This window comes from Prionailurus bengalensis, chromosome D1, assembly GCF_016509475.1.
Source record: "Prionailurus bengalensis isolate Pbe53 chromosome D1, Fcat_Pben_1.1_paternal_pri, whole genome shotgun sequence".
Taxonomy (NCBI): domain Eukaryota; kingdom Metazoa; phylum Chordata; class Mammalia; order Carnivora; family Felidae; genus Prionailurus; species Prionailurus bengalensis.
The window spans coordinates 110,738,601-110,754,861 of NC_057346.1; the positions used below are offsets into that span (position 1 = coordinate 110,738,601).

Sequence of the window (16,261 nt, forward strand, 5' to 3'; positions counted from 1 at the left end):
ACGACACCCAGGAAGATCTGTACTAAGCGAGCCAGGCGGGCGAGCCCGTGCATCTCAGGGCTCCGAGCCGGGTGCTCGCTCCGAGGCGGCCGCGGGTGCGCAGCCGCCGAGGCCCAGCCTAGCCGGCCGGCCCGCTGCCCAGGGGCGCGAAAACGCAGGGGCCGGCGCTCCCGGCTCCAGTCCCCGCGCGGCCCGCCTCCCGACCGAGGACTCCGTCACGTGACGGCGGAGCCGGCGAGCCTTTTTCTCACGTGACGGAGGCGCCGGCGTGTGGGCCAATGAGAATGCGGGGCGGGGCTTCCGGGGGGCGGTGCGCGGGAAGGGAACCCCCGGGGGCCCCGCGGCGGCGGGCGAGACCCGGGGACCAGCCGCCTCCCCGGGCTTGGGCAGGGATCCGTTGCGGGCCGGCCGCCAGTCTCAGCTCGGTCGCGGGCCAGGCCCGGCCCCGGTCCTGGGCGCAGCATGAAGTGTCTGGTCACGGGCGGCAACGTGAAGGGTGAGTTGGGGGCGACCGGTGGGCGGGGGCACGTGGAACCGCGGGAGATGCCAGCCTAACCCCCGTTTCTTTTCTCCTCCCCGCAGTGCTCGGCAAGGCCGTCCATTCCCTGTCCCGTATCGGGGATGAGCTCTACCTGGAGCCCCTGGAAGACGGGGTGAGGGGGTGGGTGGGATTACAGCAGGGAGCCGGTTTCGCCTCCCATCAGGCCAGATGCCCTTGGGCGGATTTGTCTGCTGAGTTTGTCCCCCCCTCCCCCCACCCCGTTGTTGTGGCGTCAGTTTGGGCCCTGTCATCTTCCCTGGTCCCTGAAGTGCCCGGTGGCGGGTGGGGGGTGACTAGGGGAAAAGGCAGAGTATGTGGACCCCTTGCTGTGGGAGCAGTGCCGCCAGGGACTCGGGGAAGGCTTCGGGGAGAAGGCATCCGCTGACGGGACCGAGAGGGAGGATCTCCACAGGTGCCGGCGGAGGACAGTAGGGCAAGTGTGCGACAAAAGCCAGCCGGAGGGCAGGGCCGTCTCTGCCCCCTGACCGCATCCCTCTCCCTGCTCTTCCCGGCCCAGCTCTCTCTCCGGACGGTGAACTCCTCTCGCTCTGCCTACGCCTGCTTCCTCTTTGCCCCACTCTTCTTCCAGCAGTACCAGGCAGCCACCCCTGGTCAGGAAGCCCTGCGCTGTAAGATCTTGATGAAGGTGAGGCCCTTCCCTCATCAGCGGCCCTGTGCTGCTGCCCTGGAATGTGTCTGCTCTGGGACATCCAGTAGATACTGACTGGGGAGGGAGAGGTACTGCAGGAGCGAGCCAGTGTCAAATGCAGTGAGGGGCACAGTAAAGACCACAGAGCATAACGGGAGATACGGAGAGGGTGGTCGATTCTGCCGGGGTTTGGAGAGAGTGGCGATACTCAAGTTGGGCCTTGAAAGGTAAGTAGGTCTTTCAAGGCATCCCAGACAGGTGTAACAGCATGAACAAAGGCCCAGAAAGGCGTAAACGTTCTGCACGTTGTGGAGCTCCTTTCCTGCTGTGACAGTGCTGAGCCTGGGATGGCCAGGTCCTCCACGGGATGTGGAAGCTGGTCGGTGGAGGCACAGCACCGAGCCGGTGGATTTGCCCCGCTCAGTCGTTCCTGGCCGTCTTCCGCTCGCTGGCGATGGTGGAGAAGACCGTGGAGAGATGCTGCATCTCGCTGAATGGCAGGAACAGCCGCCTGGTGGTCCAGCTGCACTGCAGATACGGTGAGTGGGCAGCCGGCTGGCCGCGGGGTCCCTGGGGTGGAGGTTAGCAAGACCCACTGAGACCCTGTCTGCCCATCCAGGGGTGAGGAAGACTCACAACCTGTCCTTCCAGGAATGCGAGTCCCTGCAGGCCGTCTTCGACCCAGCCTTGTGCTCCCATGTGCTCCGTGCTCCCGCACGGTGAGTCTGTCGGCTGGCTACAAGCTGAGCCGTGGGTCTTTTCTTCTTCTTTGGAGCTTCAAGAGTCAATTTAAGGAGACGCCTTCTTCGTTTTCTCTTCTACATTTGCTGTCGGGGTCTGGTCTGGCTCTTAGGCAGAGGCTGGAATGGAGGAGGGCGGTGCCCCAGGGTCCTCAGTATCTTCAGGAGCCTGTGTTCTCCACCCCAAAGATCCAGCTTGGCTTTCTGGCCATTCAGACCCATTCTGACTCCTCTTTTAGAAGGCAGGTCTTTGAAGCACCTGGGTGGCTCAGAGTATCCGACTCTTGATGTTGGCTTAGGTCACGATCCCAGGGTCATGGGATCAAGCCTCGTGTTGGGCTCTGTGCTGGGTGTGGCGCCTGCTTGGGATTTTCTCCCTCTCTCTCTGTCCCTCCCTCACTTGCCCTCTCTCTCTCTCTCTCTCTCTCAAAATAAACTTTAAAAAATATTTAAAAAGAAAGAGAGAAAAAAAGCAAGCAGGCAACCAACCAAACATGTCTTTGGTTTGCACGTAAATCCTCTCTCGGGCCTGAACAGCCTTGAACGTCTGTCTTTAAGCTTTGTGGCTCAGGAGCTCAAAACCCTTCTCTGGTGGGGTCATCCTTCTGGGACTGTGTTCTTTCGAGAGCAGCCTCTTTTCCTATCCGCCTGGACTGTAGATTTGAGGAGTCCGCAGCCCAAGGAAGGAGGCTGGCCAGGGAGGTCGTCGCCCAGAACGGCTGCCTGAACACGCAGCCATGGGGGTGGGGCTCTGTTCTGGGAAAATCTGAACACCCAGGGGCAGTGCAGGACCTGGCAGATGGGGGCTCCAGTGGAGAACACTAGTGTGGAGAGGGGTAGCTCCCCTCCCACCCTCTGCTGGATGCTGCTTGTATTTGAGTAGCCCAAGGTCATGTTCATTTTGGTAGCCATAAGGTGTGGTATCTGAAGTTCCCTTTGAGTCCCTACAGTCTATTTTTCTGAGTTCTGTTGGGATAGTGCGCTCAGGACTCCTTTGGGTAAAGGAAGAGGGAAGGGTATCACCTCTAGTCTGGATTTGGGTGCTATTTTTTTCTTCTAATGAGCAATTGTTTTTCCTTTTTTCATGGACAATTTCAAATATATGTAGAAGCAGATGCCCACTCCTGTCTCAGTTGTCTTGAGGCCACTTCCAGACGTTGTCTCGTACGTGAATACTTGTTAACGTGTATTCTAAAAAGATGAAGATTTAAGGCCTTTTTCTGAAGGCCGAGTTTATAGATGGCGCCGCTGTGGTTTCCCACCCCTCGGTGGGCAGGTACTGCCTGCCTGGTTCGGCCCATGCAACAGCCCATCCTTCCTGTTACCTCCTCTGGATTCTGCTCTGGTCCGCCCCATCCCTTGCGGTGGACTTTTCTCCAACAGCCCGAGTGCTTTGGATGAGGTAGGAACCAGGTCCTCCTCACCCTGTCCTCCCTCCCAGGGCGTGCTAGGCCTGGCACATGGTAGGTGTCTGTGCGCTAATAACCCGCGCCACGGCTCTGCCTCAGCTCACCAAGAGCGAAGGCCCTGGGCAGGGCTAAGCCTTGGTGTGATGCTGTGCCCTCCTCACAGGGTCCTGGGGGAGGCTGTTCAGCCCTTCCCCCCCACATTGGCAGAAGTGACGCTGGGCATCGGCTCTGGCCGCAGGGTCATCCTGCGCAGCTACCAGGAGGAGGAGGCAGGTGAGGGAGCCCGATGCGGCCTGGGATGACTCAGGGCGGGGCGGGGGGGGGGAGGGGGGGGCAGCTGGGGTAAGAGGGGACAGGGCCCAGAGGCCTGGGTTCCTCCTGCTCCTGCCTCCAGACAGGACTGTCAAAGCCATGGTGACGGAGATGAGCATCGGGGAGGAGGACTTCCAGCAGCTGCAGGCCCAGGAAGGGGTGGCCATCACTTTCTGCCTCAAGGAATTCCGGGTGAGTTTCCCCCCAACACGCTCCCCACCCTGCCCTCCCGGCCCCGCCCAGGCTCACTGCTCTGCCTCTCCACTCCCAGGGACTCCTGACTTTCGCAGAGTCCGCAAACTTGTCTCTTAGCATTCACTTCGATGTGCCAGGCAGGTAATTCCCAGCCTCGGGTGTGGGAGGGGAGGCTCTGGGCTGCCGGGAGCTGAGAAGCCCTGACCTGGCCCAGGACCTGTCATCTGCCTAGGCCAGCCATCTTTGCCATCAAGGACTCCCTGCTGGACGGACACTTCGTCCTGGCCACGATGTCCGAGTCGGACCTGCGCTCCCCAGAGCTACACAGGCTGGCGCCTCCGCTCCAGGCTCACAGGTGAGGATGCCCACCCGCCTGCCCACGCCTCCCCACTGCCATCTCTGTACCCTGGCCTGAGCCTGCCGCCCGTGTGCCACCCCCAGCACACACACTTCCTGTCAGGCCCCAGCCCCTACAGTACTCACAGCCCCTTCCAGCCCCGCAGGCTCAGCCTTCCTGATCAGCTGTGCTCAGAGATCCCTCCCACCCAGGGAAGTGTCCCCAAGGTCGGGCTGGCTTCCTTCTCTGGCTGAGTCCTCCCCTCTGAGCCTCTTCCCAGGCCAGGGAGGGAACAGGCTGCTGGGAGGCAGGGAGCTGCCTGAGGCTGGGGAAAGCAGGTGGCTGGAAGGGCAGGTGGGATGGGGAGGATGGGCCCAGTGTAGCTGAAACAGAGGAAGTTTAGTCTGGCCCCCCGCCCAGCACGTCCCTGGGCCCCAGTGCTCTCCAGCTCCGTCTCCCGGGAAGGTGGAGGCTTTGGCCCCAGGTGGTCTAGCTCAGAGGATTTGATGCTCCCCTACCCAAACTGAGCTAAACTCGCTCCCAGGATGCCTCCCTCAGGCCCTGATCTGAACTCTGATCAAATGGATTCCAGGTCCACTCCCTGCAGGAAGCCTCCACTTAACCACTACGTCTTTTCCCCTCCAACTAAATGAGAAAGTAGTAAAGCCAAGAGATCATCACTGGTCACAAGGCTTTTACAGCCCCCTCTGAGTCCTCTAAGGAGGCGCCCTGCCTCCGTACCCTCTTTTCTCCCTGTTCCTGACACCGTGTTCCTGCCTACAGCACACCCCACCTGGATGACTTTGCCAATGACGACATTGACTCTTACATGATCGCCATGGAAACTACTGCAGACATCGAGGGCTCCCGGGCAGTACCCTCTGTGTCCTTTTCACCTGGCCACCAGCCCCCTTCTAGCCCTGGCCCCTACTCAGAGGACAACGACACTGAGCCCAGTATAGAGCCTGGGACTCCCCCCCCCAAGAAGGTAGGGGCTGGAGATGGAGGCAGGGGTGGGAGGCAAGGAGGGAGCAGCCTCCAGAACTCACCCCGCTTCCTCTGCTCCCTTCCAGTTCCGCTCGCTGTTCTTTGGCTCCGTCCTCGCCCCTGCACACTCCCCTCCCGGCCCCAGCCCTGTGCTGGCTGAAGATAGTGAGGGTGAAGGCTGAACTGAGAACAAGCCCGTGTCCAGAGGCCCTGGACTAGACGAAGCCACGGCCTCCCCCTTCCCCCAGAGGGCTGATCTCTGCCCTGGTGGGTGGTAAAGGCGGGCTGTGCTGGAGTGGAGCTGGTTGGTCTTGTCCCCACCTCAGACCCCTCCCAGCTGTCTGTAGCCTGGGTCCTGTCTTCTCTCACCAACTCCCAACCAATCATGTCTGTTCCCAGGCTTGGCACTGAGCTGCCACCTGATGGGAGGTCCCTCACCTGTTCCTCCCCGTAGGCCTTCAGGCCAGACTCCTAACCACGCAGCCAGGGTGGACACCTGCCTTCCCTAAGACAAAAGTCACAAAGGGGCTCTTGGCCCCTGCTGCTCTCCCGGCTTTGCCAATCATGACGTGTCCCTTCCTTAAACCCTGGGCACGCCCCTGGGATCCCTTTAGCCGGCAGACTATTTTTCTTGCTTTCTCTATGCTGTCTGGCCCTGGTTTGGAATTCTAAGCCCCTGTGGACCCGAGCCTGTGGCTGGGGTTGCCTTGGCTGGCGCCCCGTGCCCGGCAAGCCTGTCCTCCCAAGGGGCTCTGGGCAAGAAGGGCTGCCAGGCTCAGTATTTGGGACAAGGGAGACAGAGGCCGTGGCGAGAATCCAGCTTTGACCTTTATTCAAGAGACCAGATGGGTCGCCCCAGGATCTGTCTGCTGGCCCTGAGGCCAAGCGAGGCTGAAAATCCACATCTGGCCCTGCTTTGCCCTGAGCTGCAGCCTCAGCCCCAGGGTCCTGCTTGTCACCACCGCCGGTGCAGGCGGAAGGAGCCCTGGGGGACTGGACGCTGCTATCGATTCATTAAAAAAAAAGAAAAAGAAAAATATACCAAGGCTCCGTGCTCCCCGTGACAGGTGGGCCTGGGGGGCGCCAGCACGAACCCCCCAACGGCCACATAATTTCTGTACAATCCACCATCTGGGGCAGAGTGCGGGCACGCGGAGGCTATTTCTTGGCTTTGGCGGAGTTGCGGGGTGGGGTGATGGGCCGGCCTCCAGGGTTCAGGCCGCTGAACTGCCCGTATTTCCCCTTGTTCTTGTCAGCGGGCTTGAGGATCTAAAAGAGACAAAGCTGGTCAGGCTCACGGGCTAAGCCGTGGGGTCACGGGCCCCTTCCTTCCCCATCCCCACCTGGAAGGAGCACATGAGCGTCTCGTCCACACTCATCATGGCGCCTGCGTTGTCAAACTCGCCACAGTAGTTGGGAGCTGAGAAGAGGGTCACCAGCTGCCGCTTGGCAAAGAACTCATAGCCGTCCTCCACCACCTGGAGGAGGATGGGGGCAGTTAGCTCAGTAGGTGCTAGCTACCAGGCCCCGGCTCCCCCCCAGCCCAGGGCGGCCAGCCCACCTGGTGTGCCCGGCAGATGAGGTCCAAGTCGTGTTTATGTAGGAACTTGGCCACTACCTCAGCCCCAAAGGTAAAGGAGACACCACGGTCATTCTCGCCCCAGCCCTGCACGTCCTTGTCAGGGTCAGACCACAGCAGGTCACATAGCAAGCCCTGGTCAGGCACGTCTGTTGGCCGCATGATACGCCGAATCTGCTCCATGGACTGCAGGTCCGGGGACAGGCCTGGGGCGCGTGGGGGGAAGGGGGACACAGGTCACTTTTCTCAAACCAGCCTCGAAGCCCTTCTGCTCCAGAAAGCCTTTGCCGGTCAGTCTCCCCTCACCCACCACCACCTGGCTCTCTCCCAGAGTCCCAGGAGGCCAGGCGGGCAGAAGTCATCGCCTTCTGCCTCTTCAGGTTCCTGCCCTCAAGGACCAAAGAGCTCTCTGAACAAAGGAGACAAAGTACATTCACGATGCCAAGGCCAAAATGGGGGTGAGTGCGACCTAACACCGGGGCGGGGGGTGTGTGTGTGGGGGGGGCTTTCTGGAAGATGTGACATGCAAACCAAGACCCCTGGGATGTGGCCAGACATCCCTTCCACATGTGCCTCAGAGCCACCCTCACCTCCATGGCAGCAGAAGATTTTCTCGTCCACAATGGCAGCAATGGGCAGGCAGTTGAAGCAGTCGGTGAAGGTTTTCCACAGTTTAATGTTGTAGCGCCTCTTGCCTGCCAGGAGGGAGATGCCTCGTGAGGCCCAGCTGCCCCCCGCCCGGCACACTTTGTGGGCCGCTCAGACACAGCTGGGGGAAGAATGGAAGGCAAGAGAAGCCCCCTTCCCTGCCCCCCTTCCCCGACTCCACTGCCTACCAGCCGTCCTGGAAGAATTCTAAAGCAGCGGAGTCCACAGGAACCTGAGTTCCAATATGGAACAACCCACCCCCACCCGGTGAGCAGGGCCAGGCCAAGACTAGGTCTGGTTTATCTCCGCTTCTGGTAGACAGAACCCAGTCCAGATGGGCATCCTAAGTGCTTAATGGATGTACTGGAGGGGAGTGTCATCAGGCAGGGCCCCACATTAGAATATATACGGTCCTCAGTCAACAGCCATTCACCCTCCTGAGTGCCAGGCCCCGTGCCAGGAGGGCAGGGTGGAGAGGCATGAACCGACGTGCACCCTTCATAGAGCTCGTACTCTGCAGGTACCTGTCAGACACTAATACCTCTACTGCCAGGCCAATGTGAGGGTCCCACTGAGGAGCGGAGTCCCTCACGGACTTGGGCAACCCCAGATACTCTGCCTACTCACACTCATCATAGAAGCCATAGATGCGGTTGATGCTGGCACACTCGTGGTTCCCACGGAGCAGGAAGAAGTTCTCTGGGTACTTGATCTTATAGGCCAGCAGCAGGCAGATGGTCTCCAAAGACTGCTTGCCCCGGTCCACGTAGTCCCCCAGGAAGAGGTAGTTGCTCTCTGGAGGGAAGCCGCCGTACTCAAATAGCCGCAAAAGGTCGTAGTACTGGCCATGGATGTCACCTGTGACCCAGAGAACCTGTTCAGCGCTAGGTGCAGGGGTTACACTTGAACCCAGGACCAAGTCTGGGCTCCAGGGAGGAGCAATCCAAGGACTTGGAGGGGAGGAAGATTCCACTTTCAGAAAGCAAAAGGGGCCTGGGCAGGGGGCTCACCGCAGATCTTGAGGGGTGCCTCCAGCTCCAGAAGAATGGGCTGGCTCAGGAAAATCTCCCGTGATTTGAGGCACAGACCACGGATCTCGTTTTCTGTTAGCTGTACATTCTTTCCAGGCCGCGAGCCCTGCACTGGGGACGGAATGGGGCATCAAGACTCTGGTCCCTCAGGCAGGAGGAAGGTGGACGACGCAAGTGGCCCTATGGGCACATCTGGGGGCTCAAGGGCCTTCTGGGCCCCTCCTTGCCCCAGGGGCAGCTGTCGCTGTTGAGCCTCCCAGGACCTCCGCCTCGGGCCTCCCAGGTCGGGACCCCTCCAGGAGGGGGGGGCGTCTGCTGTGCCCAGGGGCCTGCCATCCAACACCCCACCCTACGGCGCAGGACCCCTGGGAGGGGTGGAGCTAGGTTTCTTAGGTTTCTCCCTCGCCCCGAGAGCGCAGGTCGACCCGTGCGCCCCGGGCCCAGGAGAGGGGGCTGTCCCCTCGAGCCAGGGGGGGGTCCCTGGAGCCCCCCCAGGCGCGCTGCGACTGGGGGGCAGCCGCAGCGGCGGGACCTCGCGGCCCGTCCCCGCCCAGTCTAAGCTGGCCCTGGGAGGGGCAAGCCCGCCCGCGCACCACTTCCGGGCCAGGCAGGGGGCCCGGGCGCGGCGGGCGCCGACCTCCCCCGCCCCGGCCAACCTTCCAGCAGGCGCCCGATGATAGAGTCCAGGTTGAGCTTCTCGCTGTCGGACATGGCGGCGCCGCCGCTCCGGCCCAGCAGCTCCGGGCCCACTCCTGCCGCCCGCCCTCCCGCTGCCTCCTTCCGGCCTGGCGCTCCTTCCGCCCGCCCCAGCCCGCCCCGGCCTGCCGCCCCGCCTCCTCGGCCTGGCGCCCCGCCCCGCGCGCGCTGCCCCCGCGCTCTAGCGCCCCCGCCGGACGCCGGGAGCAGCGGCCGCGGCGGTCCGGAGGCGGGGCATAGGTGACGGGGCGGGGCGGGGCGGGGCTTGCGCTGAGTTTGGGTGTGTGTGTCCAGGACGGAGCCCGGCCAGTGGGGTGGGGCTTGGTGGGGCGGGGTCGAGTCTGGTCCCTCCCCTGACGAATGACCGAGTCCAGTTCCGAGGGTATGGGACCGGAAATACTGTGGAAGTTGTTTTTCTCTATCAAAGGCTGACCAGTCTTTCCCACCCACCCTGGGCGGGAGTGTGGTGTGAGTACGTTAATAACTGTCTCCCCAAACACTACGAATTAAGTCCTCAAGGTGCAGAAAAAGAAACTGAGGCTCAGAGATAGCAAGGGGCTGGGCCAAAACCCCAGCTTCACATTCATGGAGGACCTTTACCTCCTGAGTCTTTGTGGCCCCCAGGCAGCTGGCCAGACTCAGACACCCACCGCGTTTTGGTCCACACTGTGGTGCGCGCTAAGTTAATATTTTTTTTATAAGTTCCGTCATTGCTTCTTGAGTGCATAATAACGCTGCATTATGTGCGTGTCCAAAGCATCACTTTGTAAAGAGCAAAACTATAATAAACCATAGTTCTTTCTCACTGGAATCCTGAACTGCTTTACGTGCCGGTAACCTCAAAACTGGAGGTGGCCTGGCCTCTGTACCTCTGCTGGGCCCTGACCCGTCACACCCATGGCGGAAACCTGAGCCTGCCGCCCTCCAGCCCACGGGGGCCCACGGAGAGCCCACGGGAAGGGTGGGAGGAGCCCACAGCACTGGGGCAGACCGGAAGAGCCTCGGGGAGGAAGGGGTGACCCCCCCCCTACTCGGGAGGGTAGTGTGGGAGGGGCCCCCCAGCGGGTTGCTGTCTGCTACTGAGGAGGAAGTGAGAGGAGGAGGTGAGGTGCAGCAGGGAGGTAAGCTGGGCTGGGGGGGGGGCAGGGGCAGGGGCTGGGCCTGGGGCTGGGCCTCTATGCAGAGGTCTGGCTTTTCTGCCACTTCAGGGCCCACCCTCCCCTCCCCCAATAAAAGTGGGGACAGAAGGAGCTTGGTGAGATACCCCGAAGCCTCTTCCCTCTGAACCTCACACAGTCAGGTCCTCGGGCTGGGGACCGGCTGGATGGGAGCCCAGGCCCCAGGCTGCTCGGGAGTTGCCTCTCACCCTGGCTCTCCCCACATCTTGCAGCCTGTTGTAGCAGGGGTCTGGGGCACCATGGCTCAGGCCCTAGGGGAGGACCTGGTGCAAACTTCAGAGCTACAGGATGACTCCAGCTCTTTGGGATCTGACTCCGAGCTGAGTGGGCCCGGCCCATATCGCCAGGCTGACCGCTATGGCTTCATTGGGGGCAGCTCAGCAGAGCCAGGGTAAGTGGGGGAGAGATGGGGAGTAGCGGGGTGCTGGGGCTGAGGATGGGGGCTGAGGGATGAATTTTAGAGTGAGGCTCAACCGCGAGGGTCCTGGAGGGTCTGGGGACTCAGCCAGTGTCACCCCTTCTCACACTCCAGGTAGAATCCTAAAGCCAGCAGGGCTGAGACAAGAGCGTCTCTGGTCTGTCTCTTTTACCCTGAACCTCCGATGCTTTGCGCCTATCCTTAAGGCCAAACATCCTTCCCCTTTTAATCTCTGCCCCAGTGATCCCAGAACCTAACCAAAGAACCCACACCTCTTCCCTCACCCTCTCCCTTTCCCAATCCACAGACAGGAAAACAAGTGCAGATAGGAACTTGCCCGAGGTCACCGCGGAGACCAAACAGAACTACATTCAAACTCAGGACTCCTGGCTTCTAGTCCGGGGCTCTGTCCACTTAGCTTCTCTTAGGAGTTGTCTGTGTTCCTACCCTGGGGGACGGCCAACCAGCCCCTCCCCCAGCACACACCTACACACCCCCTTCAGCCTCTCCTGCTTCTGCCCACATCAGAGCCACATCCTTTCCTGTCCCCGTGACAACGATTGGCAACTCCTGGGTGACAGGTCACCCCCCTCCCGCCCCAGGGCTCCCCAGAGATCTCCAGGGCCAGGAGCTGAGTTTACCTGGGTAGCATGAAGGGTGGCAGATGTGGGCTCTAGGTAACAGCTGGCCCACACCTCGACACCTGTGTCGTGTGCCCTCAGGCCCGGTCACCCTCCTGCAGACCTCATCCGCCAGCGAGAGATGAAGTGGGTAGAGATGACCTCACACTGGGAGAAAACCATGTCTCGGCGGTACAAGAAGGTGAGGGGACGATGGTCCCATTGCCTCTGCCCGCGCCCTGGCAAAATTTCCCCCTCCCGGATCCCGGGACCTCCTGCCTTTTTCCCCTACCGCCCAAGGTGACCCTTGCCCCACGACAGGCTGGGGCTTGGGACCTGCCAACAGAAGCAGGAGAGGCTGGCCTCGCTGTTCTAACGGGACTCCTTGGCCTCACCCACAGGTAAAGATTCAGTGCCGGAAAGGCATCCCCTCGGCTCTGCGGGCCCGGTGCTGGCCTCTGTTGTGCGGGGCCCACGTGTGTCAAAAGAACAGTCCCGACACCTATAAGGTAATAGAGTTGGCAGGGGTCCTGCCTGCCCTTCTCAGAGCCCCTCGCCACTCCGAGCCCTCACCCCCACCTTCCTGTCCACCCACAGGAACTGGCCAAGGCCCCTGGAGACCCACACTGGATGGAGACCATCAGCAGGGACCTGCACCGCCAGTTCCCTCTGCACGAGATGTTTGTGTCACCTCAGGGTCATGGGTAGGAGGCCAGGGACCCCCAGAGACCTCCGGCCCCACGATCCCCAGGGCACTTCGGCCCAGGCCCCCACCTCAGCTTTATATCCTTCCATCTTGGGGGACCCAGTGAGGCCCAGGGGGGGCTGAGGCCTGGGAAGGGGCCGCCAGTGGGTGGGGAAGGGGTGCCTGGAGGACTGACCCCTAATGGGGTCTTCTGGTACAGGCAGCAGGGGCTCCTGCAGGTACTCAAGGCCTACACGCTGCATCGGCCCGAACAGGGCTACTGTCAGGCCCAGGGCCCTGTGGCTGCTGTGCTGCTCATGCACCTGCCCCCAGAGGTGAGTGCCCTAGACCCTACATCAGGGATTCGAGACCCTGACACCCCAACCCCAGTGATCCGTGACCCCCAACCCCAGGAACTCTGGACTCAGGGACCTGGGATCCTTGACTCCCAGATCCTGTCCTAGTGACCTGGGGCCTCATGACCACCAACCTCCGTGACCTTCAAGGCCAACGATCTTGACTCCAGAAACCTGGGACCCTTGGTCCCTGACCCCTGTCCCGGTGATCTGAGAACCTGGATGTCATCACCTTGACTTCACAACTCCTGATTTTGAGCCCCGTGACCATGACTTCTGACCCTTCTAACCCCCCCCCAAGAACCCAGGACTTGAACTCTGGGACCCTCCCAACCCTTGACCAGTGGGCCCCAACTCTGTGACTCTGAAAATCAATACTGTGAGCCCTGTGACTTCCACCTTCCTAAACCCATCATCGGCCTCTACCTGGGCAGTGAGGAGTCTTTCGGTCAGAGCCTGAGTTTAGGCTGCGTTTAGGCAGGCTCCAGAGCCACCCCCAGATGATGCCCAGGCCCTCCCCCGTGCTCTTTTCCCCTGCCCTGTGCTTCCCTCTGCGGTCCCCTCGGTGCGGGCATTCACGGCCTGTGCCCCTCCTGCAGGAGGCCTTCTGGTGCCTGGTGCAGATTTGTGAGGTCTACCTCCCTGGCTACTACGGGCCCCACATGGTGAGAGGCTGGAGGGGGTCGGAGGGCACAGGGGAGGGGCTGGGCAGGCAGGGGCCTAGGGACTGAGAGGGGCAGCCCGGGGTTTGCGAGTCGTGCTGACGGACGGACGGACGTGGCTGCAGGAGGCCGTGCAGCTGGACGCTGAAGTGTTCGCGGCCCTGCTCCGGCGGCTGCTCCCGCGCGTGCACAAGCACCTGCAGCAGGTGGGCGTCGGGCCTCTGCTGTACCTGCCCGAGTGGTTCCTGTGCCTCTTCGCCCGCTCCCTGCCCTTCCCCACGGTGCTGCGCGTCTGGGATGCCTTCCTCAGCGAGGGTGAGTAGGCAGCTGGAGGCGGGGCGTGGCCAGGGCCGGGAGCCTGGGGTGCGCACGGGGACGGGACGAGCGCACCAGCCGTGCCGGGCCCCACCTGCCGCTGCCAATCCCGGCCTGGGTGGGGGTGCCAGAGTGTGTTCAGGGTGATGGCGTCGGGTTGGCGCTGGGGGAACAGCGCAGCCCCTGCCTGCACGTCACCAGTGTCATCCCCAGCTTTGCGCCTGTGGTGAGACCCCCTTAGGGAGGGCAGGCTCTGCCTGGAGGCGGGCTGGGGGCAGAGGTGGGGAGATCGATCGCAGCAGTGGAGCTGTTCAGGGACTGGGCTCGGTAGGCACGGCCGGCGGCAGGGACGCGGCCAGTAGGAGCGTGACAGCGCTCATCCCCGGAGCCCACAGGCACTGGGTGCCAGGCACTGCTGTAGACACTGGGATCACCAGCATGAAGGACACCTACATTCTGGTGGGGGGGGGGGAGGGGAGACAGCAGTAACCATATAACAAGATATTTATAGAGGTGCCTGGCTGGCTCCATTGTAGAGCATGCGACTCTTGATCTTGGGGACGTGAGTTCAAGCCCCACGGTGAGCATAGAGCTTAAAAAAAAAGAGAGCAGGTATTTATAGATTGTCCTAAGTGCCACGAAGAAAATAAAACAAGGGATGTGACAGAGTGTTAGGGGCGCAGTGGGAGGAGAGTGCTGTTTCCAAGATGCTTTTGGCCTCTGCATGGGGGGAGGCATAAACTGGCAGGGCCCGTGTGGAGGCCGCGAGGCCAGGAGAGACACTGTCCACAGGGTCGCGGCTACAGATGACTTGGCGGGCACGGGCGTGGAGAAAGATGAAGCCAGAGAGGTCGGGCCGAGAGTGAGTGGAGTCGGGGCCCAGCTGAGCCGGACGTTTCAGGACGTGGGGGCTCTGCCTCGGGACCCCCATGGGCAACCCACCTGCGTCCTGTTCTGTGCGGGTTGTCTGGCAGTCGCAACTAAAAGCTGGTAGACGTCAATCGGTACATTTATTGAGCACCTGCCGTGTGCCCCATCGGCTCCAGGCCCCCTTGGAGTTCTGGCCGCAGGTGTTCAAGTTGTCATGTACGCATCACCGCCTCTCCAGCCTCGGACCTCCGAGGCCCGGCAGGGCAGGGCTGGATCAGTTGGCTGAGCCCTCTTCCGCCCTCTCCGCGGAGGACAGGACGGGCACTGTGAGGGGCTCCTTTCATCGTGACGGTGACATGACTGGTGGCTCTCATCTCTTTATGAGTCAGAGCTGTCACCGGGCCTCATTGGTCCCCGAGGCTGCCCGGAAGGGATTCTGAGGCCCCGGGAACAGCCCGAGGTCACACCGGAGTGTGCCTGAGAGCGTGCAGGCATGTGCGTGTGCCCGTGTGCACTGTGCTCTTGGCTCAGGGGTGAAGAGCTCTGGCTGGAATCTCTCCAGAGCAAGAAGGTCACTGGTCTTGACTGGCACCCACTTGGCCCTTCCTCGTAAGGACGAGTTGCTGAGGCCCAGAGAACAGGCTTGGGTGAAGCGGGGGCAGCCCCCGGCTCCTGGCGGGCTGCTTTGCTCCCACGTGTCTGCGGCTGCAGAGACTTACTCATCAGTGCCCCCAGTTGCAGCCCCACCGTCGTTCATTGCTCCTGGTCTGAGTCAAGGCCGCAGAGCTGCAGGAGGGTGGAAGGAGTGTGGCCAAGAGCAGGTTCAGGTGCAGGACTGAGGAGGGGCAGGGCTGGCCCTGCACTGAGTGAGCCCCTGGCCTGCAGGTGTGAAGGTGCTGTTCCGTGTGGGGCTGACGCTGGTGCGCCTGGCGTTGGGCACCACAGAACAGCGCCTGGCCTGCCCGGGCCTCCTGGAGACGCTCGGTGCCCTACGAGCCATCCCCCCCACCCAGCTGCAGGAGGAGGTCTTCATGTCTCAGGTGGGTGCCCCCTGCCTGCCTTCCACAATGGCCCAGCTCCTGCTGCTCAACTGGGGAAACTGAGTCTCACGGCAGGAAGTCAGAGTGAGACCCCGGAGCTCAGTTCCTGTCCTCTGAGCAGCAGAGAACGTGAAAACCCCAGGCTTCAAGCGGCTTTCTATGGTTCCCTTAGCGAGTCTGGCTGTCAGGCCCTCAGCCCTCAGCCGCTTCCTGGGGCTGGGTCCTGCCCGCCCTGTGGGGACCTGACGGTTTCCTGCCCTCCCCCAGTCCGGGCACACTCAGCGCCAACCGCCCCTCACAGGTGCACAGCGTGGCCCTGTCTGAGCGTGACCTTCAGCGGGAGATCAGGGCCCAGCTGGCCCAGCTGCCTCAGTCAACGTCCGGGCCACCCCCAAGGCCGCAGGCCCGCCTGCCTGGGGCCCAGGCCATCTTCGAGGCCCAGCAGCTGGCCGGAGCGCGGGGAGGCGCCAGACCCGAGGTGCCCCGAATAGTGGTGCAGCCCCCGGAGGAGCCCAGGCCACCACGGCGCAAGCCCCAGACCCGAGGCAAGACTTTCCACGGGCTCCTGACTCGGTCCCGGGGCCCTCCTGTTGAGGGCCCCTCCAGGTCTCATCGAAGCTCCACCTCCTTCCTGGATACCCGATTCTGAAGGTCTCACTTCTGAGGTACCATGGACTCGGCGTCCCCTAACCCCAAGTGCCCGGTTGCCTGATGCCTGCCCCACAAATGGCACCGCACTTTACCGCCGGGATTTGGCAAATCAGCTCCCTTCCCGCAGACCGTGTCGGACACAAGGGTGAAGGAAGGTCACACGGTGTGGTTTCAGGGGCCCAGACCTGCCATTCTCCCGCGGAGCTGTCCCGGTGCTGGGCCCTTGCAAGAATGGAAGCTGAAGGACTGTGGGGTTAAGGGCAGCTGGTTGGGCGAGGGGCCCCCGCGGGGCTCCTGGGGAGGCCTAGAATAAAGTCTGGGCAGAAACCTGGCTGGAGTTGG

General features: G+C 62.0%; 3 protein-coding genes across 6 annotated transcripts; 2 read left to right on the forward strand and 1 right to left on the reverse strand.

Annotated features, from left to right (window-relative positions):
• Nucleotides 1-294: 294 nt before the first annotated feature.
• Nucleotides 295-5,465, forward strand: RAD9A (RAD9 checkpoint clamp component A). 2 transcript variants are annotated; one of them, XM_043581781.1, is made up of 11 exons: nt 295-496; nt 583-653; nt 1,059-1,187; nt 1,615-1,729; nt 1,810-1,909; nt 3,503-3,612; nt 3,734-3,843; nt 3,923-3,987; nt 4,079-4,201; nt 4,967-5,171; nt 5,257-5,465. In XM_043581781.1, the coding sequence occupies exons 1-11, from the start codon at nt 463-465 to the stop codon at nt 5,350-5,352; spliced, it is 1,158 nt and encodes a 385-aa protein (XP_043437716.1). In that variant the 5' UTR covers nt 295-462; the 3' UTR covers nt 5,353-5,465. The 2 variants fall into 2 exon arrangements, with proteins under 2 accessions (XP_043437716.1, XP_043437715.1); XM_043581780.1 differs by having other exon boundaries at nt 299-496; nt 4,061-4,201.
• A 515-nt stretch (nt 5,466-5,980) lies between these two features.
• PPP1CA (protein phosphatase 1 catalytic subunit alpha) lies at nt 5,981-9,236 on the reverse strand. The gene is made up of 7 exons (XM_043581782.1): nt 9,085-9,236; nt 8,408-8,539; nt 8,025-8,255; nt 7,340-7,444; nt 6,732-6,955; nt 6,514-6,648; nt 5,981-6,439 (listed from the first exon to the last, which is right to left on the reverse strand). Exons 1-7 carry the CDS (start codon nt 9,137-9,139, stop codon nt 6,329-6,331), a joined length of 993 nt encoding a protein of 330 aa, XP_043437717.1. The 5' UTR covers nt 9,140-9,236; the 3' UTR covers nt 5,981-6,328.
• A 155-nt stretch (nt 9,237-9,391) lies between these two features.
• Nucleotides 9,392-16,250, forward strand: TBC1D10C (TBC1 domain family member 10C). Of its 3 annotated transcripts, XM_043581778.1 has the most exons (10): nt 9,392-10,245; nt 10,515-10,693; nt 11,443-11,542; nt 11,742-11,849; nt 11,938-12,044; nt 12,246-12,360; nt 12,981-13,046; nt 13,169-13,358; nt 15,114-15,268; nt 15,570-16,250. In XM_043581778.1, exons 2-10 carry the CDS (start codon nt 10,542-10,544, stop codon nt 15,915-15,917), a joined length of 1,341 nt encoding a protein of 446 aa, XP_043437713.1. In that variant the 5' UTR covers nt 9,392-10,245; nt 10,515-10,541; the 3' UTR covers nt 15,918-16,250. The 3 variants fall into 3 exon arrangements, with proteins under 3 accessions (XP_043437713.1, XP_043437714.1, XP_043437712.1); XM_043581779.1 differs by lacking the exon at nt 9,392-10,245 and having other exon boundaries at nt 10,302-10,693; nt 15,536-15,646; XM_043581777.1 differs by lacking the exon at nt 9,392-10,245 and having other exon boundaries at nt 10,315-10,693.
• The last annotated feature ends 11 nt before the right edge of the window (nt 16,251-16,261 follow it).